The sequence below is a fragment of the Corvus kubaryi genome, unplaced genomic scaffold (genome assembly GCF_017639235.1).
Source record: "Corvus kubaryi isolate FWS band 111438036 unplaced genomic scaffold, C.kubaryi_AGA036_p1.0 37394, whole genome shotgun sequence".
NCBI lineage: Eukaryota > Metazoa > Chordata > Aves > Passeriformes > Corvidae > Corvus > Corvus kubaryi.
In genome coordinates, this window is record NW_024581133.1 from 252,274 (window position 1) to 270,891 (window position 18,618).

The 18,618-nt window shown below is 37.0% G+C and overlaps 1 protein-coding gene and 1 long non-coding RNA gene across 12 annotated transcripts in view; one reads left to right on the forward strand and one right to left on the reverse strand.

Moving 5' to 3' along the window:
* LOC121669798 overlaps positions 1–12,576 on the forward strand; it is a 43,539-nt gene extending 30,963 nt beyond the window's left edge. For 2 of the 5 annotated variants that reach the window (XR_006017895.1, XR_006017898.1), the window contains exon 4: positions 329–12,576. This is a non-coding gene — a long non-coding RNA (uncharacterized LOC121669798). The remainder of the gene's footprint in view (positions 1–328) is intronic. The other 3 variants (XR_006017897.1, XR_006017899.1, XR_006017896.1) reach the window with 3 other exon arrangements.
* Positions 1–18,618, reverse strand: part of UNC13C (unc-13 homolog C) — a 137,377-nt gene that overhangs the window by 34,247 nt on the left and 84,512 nt on the right. For all 7 annotated transcript variants that reach the window (XM_042039281.1, XM_042039279.1, XM_042039280.1 and 4 more), the window contains 3 exons: positions 13,609–13,694; positions 1,339–1,465; positions 305–401 (listed from right to left, as the gene is read on the reverse strand). In XM_042039281.1, coding sequence (XP_041895215.1) covers positions 305–401; positions 1,339–1,465; positions 13,609–13,694 — 310 coding nt within the window. The remainder of the gene's footprint in view (positions 1–304; positions 402–1,338; positions 1,466–13,608; positions 13,695–18,618) is intronic.

An 18,618-nucleotide genomic window follows, 5' to 3' on the forward strand; every position in this document is an offset into this window, starting at 1 on the left:
ATACTGAGAAATGTGGCTTTTCACTTTTCTGGTACTTTCAAACCACTTAAAAATAAAAACAGAATTTTCCTCCATGACATCATCATCACATCATAGGGTAATGAAACGATACCACAGAATAAATTCTGTGGGGATTTAGGCAGAGGGAATTAGAGCAGGAATTTCTCTAGAAGGTTCTCCAAAAGCTGTTATCTCCTAAAGTCTGAGAAGGATATTGCGGGACCAAATGTACTTCTGGTTTTGTAACAATACAAAACTGTCTTAATACTTTATTTATTTTCTTCTTTAGAAAGTAAAGGCTCACCCCGTCTTTTTTGTCTCTTTCTAGTGCTCCATGAAGAAATTCCATTGAGACATCCTCATTTTCATCCAGCCACTGAATGACAAATGGTTCAAACCACCTGAAAATTAAAAGCAATTTTGTAAAGTAGATAGATTTCATAAAGATCCCAAGAGGAGAGACGACATACTACCCAGCAGTTTGGAACCTCGTGTTTTCACGTCTATTCTTATTGCTAAAAAATTCTAATAACCCTGGAACAATTTTTGTCACCAAAATTCCGTAGGTACCAAAAGGCTTTTCAGGCTACAGCTTCACAATACTCTTCCTGGTATACCCTGGTGATGTAAATTAGCAGTAGCCAATTCTCTACCAGTGAAGCATGGCAGGTATGTATCTTCTATCAATACTGGCTCTTTGGTAACATTTATTTTTTATTTGAATATGAAATAACTTGTATATAACTTTGTTTTAGTAAAAATCATCTGTGTTTTATTTTTCTTTAGTTTATGTTAGAAAAATTTAAAGTAATAACAGGCCTCAAACCATCTCAGCAAACCAGAAGACTGGCAGAAGATTAAGGATAGCTCATATAAAAGGACAGGACTGAATATATTTATTGCAGGGAGACAGGTGAAAAGAAAACCAGCAGCTGAGTATAAACCTGATCCAGTAGGAATTACTTCAGTAGTATATCCCATTAGCATTGTATCTTTATCCAAATTTGACTGTAAAACAAATGCAGGGACCTGTAACTAATAGTTCTGCTGTTCCCACATCTCATACCTTCCTCAGACATTTCCTGACCAAAGCATTTTGTCCTCTCTGAAGATGTGCAGTTACAACAACTGTAGAAATCCATGAAATAGCTAATTGCACATTTAACACCTGGACTATTTCACTTGATTGAATGAAGAATTAAAGAGAAGGAAGCATAAAAAGTAGTTGCCAGTGCTACACACGTTGAGATCTTGCACAAACCCAAGCACAAATATTTGACCAAAATAAACCTTGCACGAAGCCCAGACTCATGGAAGCCTTCCCGAAACACCACTTACAGAGAGTATTCAGGCACTGCATCCTTGAAAGCAGAGAGTTCTCGCACATATTCATTATAAAACCATTTCACTTTGAAGTGCAAATTCATATAATCTGTGCTTTTGCATAATCGCTGCTTTTCATGTTCTGTAATGGAAGGAGTGGAAATAAAAGCACTTAATAGTGTTCTAACAGTAAATAACTTTCTTGTGCCTCAGTGCACTGGTGACACAATAATACAGGACTTGCATTTTAAAGCATAATTGGTTTGATTTTTCTAGAGGTAGTAGTACCCACAGTTTCAATTTTCAGGATCTGAGTACCCTTAGGAAAAACAAAAACCAAAGACCAAACCACAAATTAGGCTTCTCATGTCTCTTCACTGCAGTGAGAAAAAAACACAAATTTGCTGACTTCCCATTCTTTAGATTCTTCTTTGGCTGTTAGAAAATGATTAAGAAGCTTTGGAGTGTCAAGCTAGAGAAGACAACCATAGTTGTGTAGTAGCCAGAGGAAGTAACAGCTATAAATGCCAGTCCCACATGAATCTGTGAAACCTACATTCATGAGAGCTAAGAAAAAGAAAGACGAGCCAACTCCACAGCTCTACAGTCCTCTGACTTATGAAAGATGGTTAAATAAAGTGTTTTTGAAATTTTTCAAATGGACTTCACCTTCTCAGTGTCCTCCTGTTTGCCACATACTGAATATGCAGATGGAGGTGGGTGGCAGGAGTCATAGAGCCACCTGTAATCACTGTCTGCATTTTTAAAGTCTGATTTCATTTGTTTGGAGCAAATGTCCATCTTTCTTCCAGGATTTCAATCCTTGTTTTAGCTTTTACACTAGGCTCTGCATTGTTCACTCAGCCACTGCAGGCCTGGACAGGCTCCATTCCTTCTCTCCATTAGCTAACAGGCACTTTATCCTTGCTCAAATCTTTCATTTCCTTCTCACACAGCATGAAACCAGGGATCCACAAGTTTTGGGCAGAATAATCATACCTTTGCTTACTGCTCACAGCTTCCTAAAATCTCCACAGATGTCATCTGTTTGAGGTGTCACGTCACTTGCACATTCTTCCCTATGTGAAAGGGTAATTTCTTTTCCCAGCTCCCTTAAAAAATGACCTAATACAGGTGCTCAGCCTGAATGATGTTCTTGTGTAAATAGCATGTATTAAGAACTTACCACTTTCAAACCTCCTTTTTGCTTCTTCCTTCTGGTTGCTCTGCAACACAGCATTACACAAATCTCCTATATTTGGATGTGAACCTAATTTTCTTTAACAGTAGGAGCATCCCATCCTCTGTCATACACTTGAATGTACCACTGGATTCTCTGTCAGTGAAAATGCACTATGAACTACACATCCTGTGTTTTTCAGATCTAGCCAGGTACATCAGAAGGAAATGTTTAGTTTTATTATTATGCCAAATCAGCACTCCAGTAGTACACCACGCTATCCAACAAGTGTTTCAGAAGCATGCAATTATGCAGTGAGTTACTAGGTTTTGTGCAAATCAGCTTATGAAGAGCCCCTGTGGGCTTTTATTGCCTTTTTAGCATTGTAGTAGCATTTTCACCTTCACTGCCTTTCCATCACACTCAAGAAAAAAATCACTAAATAAGTTTCTGTCTAAATGGTGCATTTATTCATTCTTCATGCTACTTGAGAGTACTACAAATTCTCCCCAGCAACGTATCATTGTTACTAGCATTAAACAGAACCAGAGAGAGAAAGATGTTGCCTTCTCTCACAGTTCTGAGGAATCTCTTTTTTTAGGCAGCAGTTTTTTCACAAACTATTATAGAAAGCTAAATGACAAAAAATTTGCTCTAAAAAAGGTATTCTTACAAGGTAGACCAGTCTTTCACTGAGAACAATTATGTTATTGCTATCAAATTCACTGCACATCTGCTGCTTAAGTCTTTGTTAAAAATCTATCTTATATTGCATCCCAAAAGAGCGGAATTTCTGAAATGAATGCACATTTTTTCATTCAAGCATTGCATAGGTGGGTTATTAGATTACAAAATGTAACTTGAGAATGTTTGCTATAGTATGACAAACCAAGGAAATGCTTATTTCAATTTTAGAAATGAGCTACTGACACTAATTGGCAAACTTGTCCAGGAGGGTACAACTTACACATACCATTCACTGGTATTTTCTTCTGAAAGTTAAGATTTATAACACATTAAAAATGAGCACAAAAGTAATTCATGAATAATTGAACTTTTTTCTCCAGGCTGTTATGCCTTGTAGAGAATATTTAAGGAGTCTCCCAGGATATTATTTCTAGTTACATATAAGTGAAAAATACATCCACAAGTCCTGATATTAATGTATGAGAACATCAGCAAACACTTCAGATGACCTACAAAATAATTTAGTATCCATGCATTTTACCTCTTCAGTTCATATAAACCAAAGAACAGAGCAAACAGGTGCCCATATGAGTCAGCCCATGACAATTTTAACTGGATAATAGATGGGTTTATCCATGGTAACCACAGATTTGGTTACAAAGTGGACCAACATCACTGTAGGTGTTCTGAATTTATATTAGGACCAATAGTTCGCTTCCTTAGTTTCTGAAAAACTTGCACAAGCTAATGTACATGTGAGCCAGCACAAGATCCATGGATGCATTTTGGAGATCTGTGTCTATTTCCCTGGAGGAAAAGCTAGTGCCATGTTTCCCTGTACAGACATATCCATTTTGGGCTTTCTGGAAGACAGATGTAGTAGCTGCACAATACAACTCTTTTTTTAAGAAGTCCACTCTTGCTTTGCAAAATTACTATACTACTGAGTCAGTCTGGAACTAAACCTGTCAACTGTGTGCAAGTGTGCTCTCAGGAGAGATGATGACAGAAATACCTGAACATTCTCATAACTGATTCTAGGTAAGGAAATCTCCAGTATAGCAAACCTAATGCTGGTAATGTTTTTTTATTTTGTGCTGCTCTTTTCCTGACACATTCCTTGTAGTGCAGCGTATTTTAATAAGCACCTACTCATCTAATAAGTTCCATAAAGAGGTCGTGTTCAGTTCTCATGCTGGCATATCACTGTGTCATGCATCAATGAAAAAAATACTGATAAGATTCTTGTAAACTGGAACATCTGTAAACTTTAGTTGTGTGTATGGGGCACTTCAGCTGCTTTTAGGAATTGCAGTTCCAGTAAGTGTAATTTTTTCCATCGCTGATGACACTTGGGGTGGGAGGGAATATCTCCTTAGGGGTGATGCTGTAATGAATGCACCTCCACAGGCCTGCAGCAACAGACATTGTTAACTGCAACCACAATGCAAACTGTATGGAGCTGCTCCATCTCAACGGTACAAATCACGAGATGGGGACCCCCTTAAGAAGAACATCCGTAAGCAACAGCACTGAGGAATGAAAAATAAAATCTGCCCAGATGTTATTTGTATAACCAAGAAAAGAGAGAGATAGTTTTAAAAGCTATTACATGGAATGCATAAATATAGGCAAAAGAACTTGTTGTGTGATGAAACCAGCCACAGACCTGGTGACACTGTATCTGGCACATAACCTAATTGCAGGCAGCAGTTCTTTTAGGGAAAAATGTATAAAGAAACATAACAGGAAGGACTATAATCCAAGGTACTTTCCTCCCAGGCCTTGACAAAACCAATCATGTTTGATTTGGAATCATGTTTGATTTCCTGCTCATTTTTCCAGCAATTTCTAGAGAAAGCCGAGAAGATTTTCTTCAAGTAACAAATAAAACTCATAATGATGATTTACTAAGCAGAAATATCTACATGACACTAAAGACAGAATGTCATTTAACAAACTGGAACAAAATCTTGTTCACTATAGAATCCTTTTTTCTTTTTAACCTATGAGGTAATAACATCACTCTGAGTTTTCATGTAATTTTTGATATAAATTAGTTGCTAAAAAAGGATAAATATTCAGATAATCAAATTGTTATTTTGTTCAACTCTGATTTTCCTGATTTAGGTACAAAATCTCAGAGCAATTTTTTTTTCAACAGCAGTTTCCAATATTTTTTTGTAAAAACATATAGTTAAGCTGCTTGAAGTATTCTAATAAGATGGTTTTAAAGTATATTTTGAATCTTTATGAACAAGAACTTCAAGGAAATTAGTCTGTAAAAAATGAACAAATTGACTAGATACACATAAATATATTTACCTAAAAAAGACTTGTCTAGTTTTCAGACTTTATACATAATTTTTCAGGGAATAATAACTACTAAAAAGAATATTTATGTGAAGCAAATTAATTACATCACAACCAGCTGGTTTGACTGACATAGAAACTATTTCCCTACAGATTTTTAAACAGAAATGATTGAGACTAAGCATATGGGATTTGTGTTTGGATTAACTGCAAATTTTCCCATCAAAACTCAGCTGTTATTTTCAACCATTGTGACATAATTCCATATTATTTGCAATAATTACTTTCCAATCTTTCTAGAGACTACCAGCTGCAATCTATTTCCTTCAGAACTGCTGTTTCAGAAAACCTGCTATTTCCAAACTTGCAGTCATATAACTGGGAAGGGTAATTGGGAACACAAACTGAATACAGCTAGTGGAAGAAAAGCTCCTGTAAGGAATGGTATGGATGGGGCACGAATTGGTATTCCTCCCTCCGAATCTGTGGAAACATTACACTGCATAGATGCGCCAGTGTTTTGGATAAAAGTAGAAGTTTATGTGCCTGATCCCAGTGGAATTTCCCCACAATACAGGAGTGGTTGCTATGCCACTGCCTCTTTTAATGTGGGTATTATGCTTGTAGTGCTCTGGATCCCTGTAGTGCTGAAAGAAACGTGAAGCCTCTGATTGTATGAATGTAACATAGCGTACAGGCCACAAATGAAGAAAAAATTTGACTCAAAGTTCAAAACTGATTTAGAAGAAAACATTCCATTCTACTAGAATCTCATCCCAGGATTCTTGTACTCTGCTAAAGGCAATGAAGTCACTGACGATGAAGTTATTAACTGAAATAGAGAGTAGAACAGAACTAATTGATAATTATATATAATTTACATTGATTTTTATAATGTGAAATACTACTGACTTTTCTGAGAGGGCTCTTTGTGTCAAGATAAATATAATAAACCAAAACCTGAAAAACTTCTGTCACTACCTCATTTTTGGATTACACTTATCTCTAAATCACATCTAACCCCCCTTCCAATCCTCCTTTAAAAAATATGTTGTATCTTTCACAACAGACCCTGGTTCTGAAGAATATGATTGAAATTTCAAATACTTCATACTGATGTTTCAACATCTATTCAAATTAATAAAAAAAGTAATAAAAGTAATAAAAGAACAAAGGTAATGCTAATATAGGAATCTAATTTATATTGATTAGGCTTTCATAAACCTCTAATATGTATAAAAATTACAAAATAAAGAGAGCCTATATGCCCCCCATCCTTGGAAGTCCTCGAGTCAGGCTGGATTGGGCCCTGAGCAATCTGGTCTAGTGGGTGGCATCCCTGTCCACGGCTTGGGGCTTGGAACTAGATGGCCTAAGCTCCCTTCCAACTCAAACCATTCCACGATTTTATGATTTGATAGTATAATGCTTGAATCTGAGATAGAAAACAGAGTAAAGGTAACAAAGAGCACTTTGATAGCATTGGAACTTAACTAATGAATACTCAGCTTTGCATCTTCAATGTAATCTTTGTGACAGATTTCTTCCATTTACTTATTGCTTAGTTTTTTTTAAAAAAAGTGCCTTTCCATGAACCTGATGCTCTGCTCTTTACCTCGTCCCAAGTGTGCACAGTGAGCATAAAACCTTATCAAACAGGCATCTTTGCATTTTATAAGCAATTAGCAGAATAAAGTACAAGCAGGAAGAATCCAGCAGGAAGATAAATACGAAGCTGCACTTAAATAATTACCTGTTTTGTACCTGGCTCTGCCTGCAAAAGCAAAACTACGGAGGTGTTCTCTAATTCTTACCCAGCAAATTGCACTTAAGCTTATTAAAAGATAATGTGGAAACAAGCAGTTTTAATGGATTCATCCTATTCTCCTGGAGGCGAAGCAGTATCAAATATTTAGTTTAGAACAAATGCACTTGACCGTAAGAGGAAATTTACCTCAGCATCTATAGGAGAAAAAGACACAAGTGAATCTCCATTAGTGGAACAGTCCTGAAAGTAAAAGACTGAGTCTTAAACCTAAGAAAACAGAGATTAGGAGAAGAACAGCTACTGTGTGAGGAAAGCTTTAAAGGAGTGTCTTTATGGGCAAGATTAAAAATAGCATACAGGTTGCTTGTAATTTTTAATTTTCTTTAACTCAAATATTTTATTCAAGTTGATAAAGAAATATATTTCATTTCAAGAAAGCTGTTATTAGTTACTGTTTCTCAATGAAAGAAGTCCAAAATGTAACTGGATTCATTGTGTGATTAGCTCACAGAACGCAGGAAGAGGTGCAGTACCTACATTCCACTGCTCCTGTGTGAGAATTATGCAGCTCCACTCTGACAGAGATAGGGGGAAGAAACTCCTCAAGCAAACAAAAGGATGAAAGTTTTCCCCAACCAGCAGATGCAGAACTGCACTAAACAATGCAGGTCCTTCAAGGGACTGTCTTGAGAGGAAAAAATCACATTTTTGCTCAGAGGTTTTATTTGTTTGCGTTTTTATTTGTTTTTCTTCCCCAGCCATAAAATTAGATCAGACAAAAGATATAACTCCAGCTTTTGTAAAAATGTGGAATGAAATAAAGTGGTATCATCTTACTGGTAAAGAACCGTAATCAAGGACAAGAAGAAAGAAGCAGCAAAATATTCTTCTGGGTTGAGATACCTATAAACTCTGAAGGAAGTCTTGCCTGCCCCTGCTGCTACAGGTGATATACAGCCCATCCAGCTGAACAGAACACTTCTCCCTTCAACTCACTGGTGTGTGGAAAGGACAGGGTCATGTGAGCTGTAAATAACCCATAATTATTAATCAATGTAAGTTTCATTTAAAACCATTTATGCTCATACTCTATCCAGCATGGTGGTACAAGTATAGGTTGACTAACAAAAAACTGCCTTTGTCACAACTACGTAATGTTCAGGAAAAGTTTATGCACATGTTTTTTACAATAAGTGATTGCCTGAGTAGGACCTAACAATAGTGTTTAAGAACAAGAGTATTATTCATTGGTTAAAAAAAAAAGTAAGGACAGAGCTATCATTATTAAATATATGGGACAATATACACTGCTAGTATTGAGTGAAAAGTTTAAGACTGAGCAATGAAGTCAGACATTCACTGATGCACTACATATAGAGAAGCTTAACTTACTAAGGTCACTGTAGATTTGTACTGTGGTACTACTCATTGTTCTGATGATGGTTTAATGTGTAAAATCCAAGAAACCGGGTTAGAGAACAAGGAAATTCTAGATATAACTGTCCCAAGTGCAAGGTTGTGCCATACCAGAGATCTCTGAGGTAGTTCCAAGTAAGAAGACACATTGCTACAGTGCAATCCAAACCCATGAAGTATTAACTCAGCCCCTGGGAGCAGTTTTGCCCACTTCATCTGTCTTAATTACTGGGTCTAATTAACTCCAAAAAAATAGTGCCTTTTGGCATGGCTATGGTGCTTTTTAGGCAAGCCTGGAGATCTCTGCTTTGCCCTCGATAGATGGATTCTCACACTTGCAAAGCTCAGCCCCTCAAGACGTAGAGTATGTAGCTACTGTTATTAACATCCCTGTCTGTTATGGTGACCAAAGAACAGTTCTAACTCCCCTCCTCCTGCAATCATGTCAGCATTCTGTCTTATCTGCCAAAGGAAGGTTTAACTCCAACTGTAATCTCCTTGTCTTTGCCTCTACAGACTCTCTGAATTGCCATGAGACCACAGAGGACTCTTAATTCCTCAGGTGTCTGAAAAGATAAGCATGGAATACATTTGTTGAAAAGTGCCAATGCAGAAATACAACCGACTAAAATAAAAAGGATTCATACTTTGATAGTGATGAAACCTTGCATTCTTGTGGATGCTGCCTTCTTGTCCTTTCCAAAACCTCAGTCTCTCACCTTCCTTCACCTCTGCAGCCTCCCTCTAAGCCAAGACTATATCTTAAGGGGAACTTTGTAAATTGTAAATTTGGAGTGAAAATAGACTTGAAATCTGCCACCAAATGGCATGACCTTTCTCTGGGCAGCATAAGCCTTTTTGGTTCTTTTTCTATGCTGTCTCTGTGCTTAGCATCTACTCATGGACCTGCCTCTTCTCTTTCAAATCCCTTTATTGGTTTCTGTCATGGAAGAACTATCTGTCAGAGAAACAGGAAAATACTATCTGCTTAAGCACGGAAGACAACAGCAAACTTGGAAAGCAAGCCTACACTAAATGCATAAAATGGTGGAATGACTCTCTCCTTTTCCTATTTTTGTAAGGCTTTCAGAATCTTAGGTTGGCAGCATGGAGACTGTCTATTGCTGTATTTACACAGCAGCAAACTAATTTATGGCCTGATTCTGGTCTTGACTTCTGGCCACTACCAGAATTAGATTATCATAATAACAGCAATTAGGATGTTCTCTTTCTAACAGACTGGACAGCTTCAGACATTTGATCTGACCTATTTGAAAGTTGGAGATATGAAAGATATGAAAAAAGACATTTCTGAGGACAAAGACTAAAAAAAGATACTTTGCATGTCTAATTTCAGCTTATTACTCAATCTTTTAACTTATGCATCTTCATACTTGTAAAGGAAAAGACTTCCTACCATATGAAGTCAGTAATAAATCTTAAGCGCTGCTGGTGAAATTTTCTCTCTGTCTTCATTCATTTGTGGGATAAATATGGAAAAATCGGGGGATCAGACAGTACAAAAATACTACCATCCTGTAAGATCAGATGATTGTGTAAACCAAATGCCAAACAACAATCTATAATGTATCAAGCAAAACACTGATGCTTCATGAATAACCTGCAAAGAAGAAAAAAAACCCAAAGAGACCAAATCTAATGAAGACAATTCTCAAAGAGAAACATGTGATACCTTCTTCACGCAAAATCTATACATTAAAATAATCCATTAAGTCAGAAAAAAAAATATAACTGGTGTGAACTCAATTTGTTAAAGTTTGCCTAAAACTTTTAACACTATGCAAAGACTAAATATTTCAATTAACTTAGATTGGAAGAAAATCTAGAATGAAATTATGAACTCAATACCAGATTTCAGTACAATTTTGTTTCCAAGGCATGTCAGCTTGGCACAGTGTAGCCCTGATCTTGGCAGCTGTGGAGACCTGAACTGTGCTTTGCGATGTCCTTTCCTCCCTCATCAAAAATCCGAGCCGATCCCCAATGCCAATTTGCTGCCTTGGTACTCACAGAGACCTGGATTTGCTCTTCTCTAGCCAAAGGCCACTGCCATGGCAGCTGCTGTCGTCTCTGACTTCTCCATGTCACAGCAGCAGCCTCCTGGTTGGCAGGGACCAAAGGAGAAGAGAAGGCAGAGGGCGTGTGGTGCCTGCTGGTGCCCCTCACAGGGCTGCTGGGTTGTTCTGCAAGAGGAGGTGGGCAGAGGACACTGTTTGAGCAGCAGTTCTGCAGTGCACACATGCCCCGAGCAGATCCAGGAGGAATTCAGCTGTACAGGGAGAGGAGAAAGCCTGAGCAGCCATTCTGAACTGCGCTCAGGAAAAAGGGAAAAGGAATGGAAAGTTGGATGCTCCCGTATTTGCTGTCTTCCTATTTCCTGAATTTAAACTGATGGGTCTGGCTGGATATATTTGTGAATACATAAAGTGGGTAAAACCAGAAAGAGGGCCTCGGATGAGCTAATCTAATCTTTTTTATCACATGAGCAATCCTTTTGCAAACAATTCTGGACCAGTTCATTGCTTCTTGATTGGATGCAGAAAGGAATCAACTTTGTAACACAAAAGATTCTGTTTCAGGAGATTAATACTAAATTGGAGTAGGGAAAGATTGCAATCACAGCCCTGGACACTAGGTATGAACAGATGGTAGCCTACGTTAATAACTTGGAAGGCAGGAGTAGCATAGCAGAATGCAATGCATTTTAATGAACTCCATTAAAACCATGAGGACCAACTGCGAACATATTTAAGGGCTTGCTTTTAATCTTACAGAATTTAAAGAAAAAAAACTTATTTCCATCAAAAACTGAGTTAAACCCAGTTTGTAGAATATCTATGGAAATAATTAATAATTTAAATCCCAGCAAAGCTGGGTAGAGGATCAGCACACTGATCTATATTTTGTGACTAGATTTATTGAGGTTCCTGTTTAGCAATGAAATAATAGAAGGTGAAATTGTGTATATTTATAATAATTTATACTAATTTCAAATTCCCTTAATTATTATTTATATGCAGGAATGGTTTCACTAATGATTCTGGAAGCAGCTTAGAATTCCTAATGCCAACAATGGCATTTCCTCTCCTCAGAAGGTCAGTATCCTCAGCAACACAGAAATGAGACCACATTCAGGGACTGGTCTGAAACATAAAAAGTTAAATGCCTTCTATATCTCTCTCTGCAGAATAAGAATTAATATTAACATTAATATTTATTTTAAAGTCCTGATTCAACCCAACCATCCACACATCAATATATTGTATAATTAACTCTTTCTTAAGAGCTTCTTGTTCTACTTTTTACAGCTAAGACACAAACCATGGCTTGATCTGAAGCTGCCTTTTGAGTGATCAGTGTGCTCTGCTTAACACTCATAATTGAGTGATGTTTTGTGAATGATCTTGTTGCAGTACAGAACGTTTACAGTTCAGTGGCTAAAGCACTACAAGCTCTGTGTGCTCAGGGATGTCTGTGTGCAGAGCATAACTACACACTCAAGGTTATGAAGTCATGGCAGTTGGTGGCTATTAGAAAACCTTAGTAATCTGTGCTAACTATCTGTAAGGGAATCACAACACTGAGTTACTGAAGAGCAATTTTCTGGTAGCTGTTCCTGACTCACAGCCTCTCCAGATAGAAGGTTATTTCACTGATGGAACTGGCAATATGCTTTAATCCAAAACAGTGGCTTTCACTTAGTCTTCATGTTTCTCAGCTCTTGGAAGCTTTTGCCTTCACTGATCACTCCTAAAGGATGATGTCCTGCCTGACACCCCTCCTCAAACTTGTACTTCTGATTCACTCTGACATGACTACAGAACATCACTTTGAAACAACAGTTGCAATAAATCTTCTCCTACCCACATCTAAGATGTCTCATGTCTTCTGTTGTTGTTGTACATATTTTAATTACCTTCCTTCCTTTCTCCTCTTTTTCCTCTGCTGTTCTTAGTATGGAAGTTCCACATTCAAATAACACAATTAAGAAAATAAAGTAACACAACAGCAGATGAACAAAACAGGTTTTCCATCAATAGCCGTTCTAGCCACTCATCTTTTCTCTTTCTTTATCATCATAAAAATCCACAATGTCATCAAAGCACCACCACACTGATATTATTGCATTAGACATTCTGGAGAGAGTAATACAGAAGTGAATCTTCAAATATTTGGGTTTTTTAATCCTTTATGCCTGCTGAATTGCATTGTTATTTAACTCCAACCTCATACGTTTTTTCTCACCCCTTTCAGACTTGCTCTGTAGTTAGTAGCAGACTTGACTAAAGACAATGCCAGTTTCATGCAGGTATTTTCACTTGGTTTGCTGCAATAACCATATTTTATTGTGCGTTTGAAGCCATTAGTTGGAAACAGTCTGCTATACAGCAAAACCCTGTGTATTTTAACAATGGTTAACCACAGCAATATCTTAAAGAGATAAAATGAAACTGCATTTGATTCTGCGGGAACTGAAGTGAATACACCCTGCCTTTTGAACACAAAAAGATTTAATTATAAGTGTGTGCTTTCTCCATAATTTCATTCTGCAAATGTTCCTTATGGGCAAGTTAGCAATTTTCAGCTATTGAGAAAAATTGGAGTGTCTACAATGCTCTCTAGCAAGCACATGCGTGCCTCTTTGGACAGTGAAGATTTTTATCAGGTCTAAGAAGCAGCATTTCAAATCACAGTTCTTTCTTCCACAGATAACTTCATATATTCACAGAACAATGATTTAGTTCCTTATAACCCTTCTTTTTCACTAACTTATGAAGCATCTTAAACAAGTACACCAGAAAGCTCTAACCACACACAGAAATCTGGTGCCAGGTATCACTTACAGTGAAAATCAGTCTTGGTGAACTCACTAGTGTAATTAATAGTTTGTTCTAATTACCTTCCAGAGCATATTTCATGTCTTGGGCAAACAGAGTCCACATGATTTCAGCACTGATTTTTCCCATGTTCAGCTCTTGAGGGAACCTGCAATCAATCACATTACAACAGTTCACCTGCTGCTAGGAACTACGCTTACAGCTGCACAGCAAAAAGGCAAATAATTCCACAACATAATTCCCCTAGTATGCAATTACTGTATTTTATGTTTTGCAACAATTATATAACCCATCCAAGCTTTAAATAAAAACTTCCCCAATGTGAGGGGCCTGGGTAAATAATTAGTTAAATGCTGCACAAATTCCCCTCATATGACATTTTAAATCAAGAGATATTAATCTATCTTGCAGATGATTCTGCAACTTGAGATAAATCAGATGGCTTATGAAGAATATGAAACAGTTGGCTCAGATGTTTAGCAGCTACAGGTTTTCCTTAATTCCCTTGTGACACTGCTGTCTGTGAAGCTATACTGGTTTATATACTCATAGAATCCAATTCACTGAAGACTTCCACCTTGACATATAGATAAAACATTAAAGAATGTAACAAGTAGTGAAATGCAGATTTTGATTCAAAATCTTAGTTTTGGTCTTATGCTTCATGTCATCTTTGAAAAACAGTCCTTTTTAGATACTTTCTGCTGTTATCAATTAAGTACTTTTACACAACTTTTTCACAGATCCCAGCTGCTTCTCATTCTAAGTAAAAGAAAGGCTTTAATCTTTGAGTTATTATTTTCGCTGTTATCAACTAGCAAAAGCTGGCATTTTAGTGATCAACACTGTGTTTTACATCACATTTTTTGTCTTAAAAAAAGGGCTGTCTTTAATGCAGATGTGGGACTGACATTAATATGAGCCATTCTCAGGGCACAGAAGCAGAGCCAGGCAGGTCAGGCAGCTGAAGAGCAGAAAGTAGAGCACAGAACCTCCCAGTGGGGTAAAGCAGTTGTTTATAGCACAGGGTGCAGTGAGAGCCACAGAAATACACCCACAGTTCACAAGGAATACAGAAAAGAAGGGAATATATTCATGAGGAAATACACAGAGCTGTGTGGCTTTTGTGTTGAGTTTATTACACTTTCTAAGAGCAGAGAATTTGATCCAAAGTGTTTTGACCTTTTATTAAAGCACTAATAAAACTCAAAAAATATTCTCTAATAATTTTTGTAAAAATGTAAGAATTTTTAAAGGTCTTGTTGACATAGAAAGAATGGGAATTACGTGCAACTTTTAAGTGGTAGCAGTATGATCTAAGTAATGTATTCCTTTTAGAGACCTATTTGACCCTGATCATATCTGCAAAGAAGAAGTACTTAAACAGCTCATTAGCTCTGCCACTTTAATAGGGAGCAGTTGCTAGCTCACTTCACTGAGCCTTCTTTATGCTAATGGCTTCTCAATTAAAGAACTTGGTATTAATTTAAATAATACCAAACCCGACAAAATTAATTTCTGTTCAAAAGCTGAAATGTATTTCAGCTGTCTTAATTTCTTTACTTCCAGTCCACCCTGAGCTCTCCCTTAGCACCAGACTCGAACTTTGACAGTGTTGCTCTGAGGAAGTATTTAACAGCTAATTTAATATTGACACTTTGTTTTGACCATATTGCAAAGCTGGCCATAAGGCAAGGCTGGATCTGATAAAAACACACTTGCTTGATTAGTGATTAATATATATGTCGGTGCATTTTAAAATTGGGAAAGCATATGCACACACAAACTGCCATTTTCAATGTTGTTTAAATTACTGTAGTTCAACATATCCCACCTGGCGTCACTTAGGTGAAATCTAAAATTGATGGTAGTTTTTATACTTCTAACAGATTGGTGGGCAATGCACAGCTGTCAGTCATGGGCATCATGTAACTACCAGAGGTATCCTTGCAGTTTACTATATGTGAGAAGCTGACATAGTTAATGCACAACAGAAGCCCACAGCACATTCCACCTGCTAAAGATAAATGGTAACAGAAGCAGCTGTCTTTTTAAAGGGAAGAGATAATCAAAGGTCAAATACTAAAGCATCTATATAAGTATGGTATTTTTTATTATTTGTACTTTATCACCTTATTTTTAGGTAAAAAGACCTTTTCAAACTACTTCAGAATTTGATCCCTAAGCAGCAAAATACCAGAGAAATTTCCCATGCAAATCTCTACACATCACATTTTCTAATCTTTGTAAAAGCCATGTATTTTCACATTTCTCAGTGAAGCAAAAGGACAACCAGGAGAGCACTGTTAGTCATTTAGCTTGCTCTTGCTACAGTTATTTCTGCCCCATAGGCCATAATTTTCTCAATTTCTATGTCGTTCTTGGAACTATATAAAATCTCAGTTTATCCAGAGGAGTTACGTTGCCCATACAGGACCATATCCATGTATTTCCAAAAATACTAAATTGCATATACAAGACAGCCACTTATAAATGTCTTCTCTCTATTGATTTTAATTAAGCAAAAATTAAGTGAAAACAGTTCTCACTGGCTATTTCTAACACTGGGCTATATATAAAACCACAGATCAATGGAATGAAATTGAACTCGACTTAAAACAAAATGAAAAGAATCAATGTATAAGCAAAACATAAATAACCCCCCAAAGCATTTATCCTAGACAATACTGGGTGTTTTTAGCTCAACCCAAAACTCCGAAAATTCTATCACGACAATTAAAAATGCTTTTTCTTTATTTGTGATGCCAAATCTCCAGTCTGCTACACCTTGAGAATATCAAAGTCTCTGAACATCAGATGGACTTTCTCAGAGTAGCTCATTTTCCATACTTGGTTGCTTCAATCTCATCCAGGTGCTAATTCGCACCAGTCCTAGGGAGAGAATACATTCATTTTTGTGCTGTGCATGCAGCAAGAGTTTAGACCACACCATCTGTGGATGACTGCCCATGGCCACTGATTCACTAACCCTTAAGATGAAAGTTCTATCTGATTTTGGAAAATATGTGTTCTATTAAAACTGTGAGCTGAGAGTTCATCTATTCTTACATTTTGTGCTCTATCCTCCATCTATCCAAAGCTTATTTTTACTCAAAGTAACATTCCATTCCCTGAAGAAAAAATAATGGGCAAGACAGATACTTTATAAAGCCTATATAACTAATCTGGTCTGTCAGTGTATGATGCATTGTTACAGGACAAGACGACAGTGGGTATTGTGAAGGAATGAGAACAGCTTTGTTACACACATAATGGTCAGAATTTCAATGAAAGACATGATATTCATATGCTTCCACAGAATAAAGCGTAATTGATAATGGGGAATATCACTAGATCAAGACACAAACTACATCAGATACACTTTCCATCATCAAAGAAACATTCTAAAGTTAGGCTGACATAGTCCAATCCATGATACAGTGTACTCTGATTTTTTCACTTCCTTCCATATTTTTTTTTCCACTGACCTGTGTTTCATAACTCACTGATACGTAGGTCACAATTATGCTGTTTCTACAATATAAGTTACTATCCCCAACTTCTCAGAGACACTAAACATCCTAGCTCCTGAAGCGTGAGGAAATCTGCTTCTGCAGATTTCATGTGTTTGTCCTTTCCATACTGTGTGGAACACAATGTGATCACAGAGAAAACAGATCCTTACATTGCAAAGATCTAAGGATCAGTAAAGAACAAATTTAAAAGTCCCACTAGAGCTGTCTCAATTCTTATATTTTTACTATAATGACAACTTGACTGTTCTGAGTATATGTGCAAAAAAAAAAGGTGCAGAAGCCCAAATTTTGATCTTGCTTTCAAAATACAGAAGCATATTTGACTTGAAGATTTTGTCCTTAATTTGATGTTTCTTTTATTAGAATAAATATTTTATTTTATTTTGATAGCAATTTCTCCTGTTTCACAGCACATACAGTGCATATTTAGAAGTGCTAGGAAGTCCTAGATTTGCTTGTGAATCAGGTTTCAAACACATTTTACATTGTTTAACTATCAGAATGAGAATTTTACAACTTAAATACCAGACCGTTTATCTCTCAAACTTGTCAAGTTTCTCAAGTCATACAGGAACTGCAGGTTCACCACACTCGCACTGGGGGGTCTGGTATGGTCTGTCAGCGGATGCAATGCTCGCTGAGGCCATCATGTCATGTTTCATCTGGATTCATAATCTGATACAGTTCAAACTACTCCATCACAGCATAATTTTTGCCTCTAAGGTAGATATAAAAATAGGGTTTCCAAAACTGGCTGAGGGTTAGAATTCTCAGCAATATTACACAATTGTGAAAACTTCTATCAGAATGCTCTCCTGGGGATCTTTGGTTACCTCATTTCTAAAATAGGATTCAAATGGATGCAGGCCTGAGAAGTCCACTGAGACACTGCATTGCCATATACTTCTGATAAGGAGTCATATTTTTGCAGTATTCTTGTGTATTCAATTTATGTTTCCCATTCATCCATTTTAACCCATTTTCTTTTCTGGGGTAAGCAGGCGGGAAGAGGCTGTCTCTTTTCTTCTCAACAGTTTTTACACGCTGCTTTTGTGTTAGGAGCAGCTCGTCTTTTTAAAACACGTATCCAAAGCCAATCTGAGCAGTTTTTCAAGTCTTTTTTCCACCCACAGCCTCTTCATTTTTTACTTCTGATGTCTCCTGCTACTAGAAGACATGTTATTCCCTGTGTTCACTCTCTCACGAAACAACAGCAAAAACAAGAGAGAAGTCAGAGACACAAGCTCTCTCCTTTAATCTGTCCCAATTCTGTCCACTCCTGATTCTCTTTTCACATCTTACACAATCATTCATCTGTACTTTAGGGAACCTACTAATCCCCTTAGAAGAACTCTGTTCTTTATGCCTTTACTTTCTCCCTCACATTTGTATCAAAATACAGCTACAATAATTTTTAGGATAATTAACCCGCAATTACACTTGTTTAATCTCAATGAAGACACTGAAATGAATCACATATATGTATTTGTCACAATTAGATATTTTACAGTGAGTGTATTATTTATAAAGCCTGTC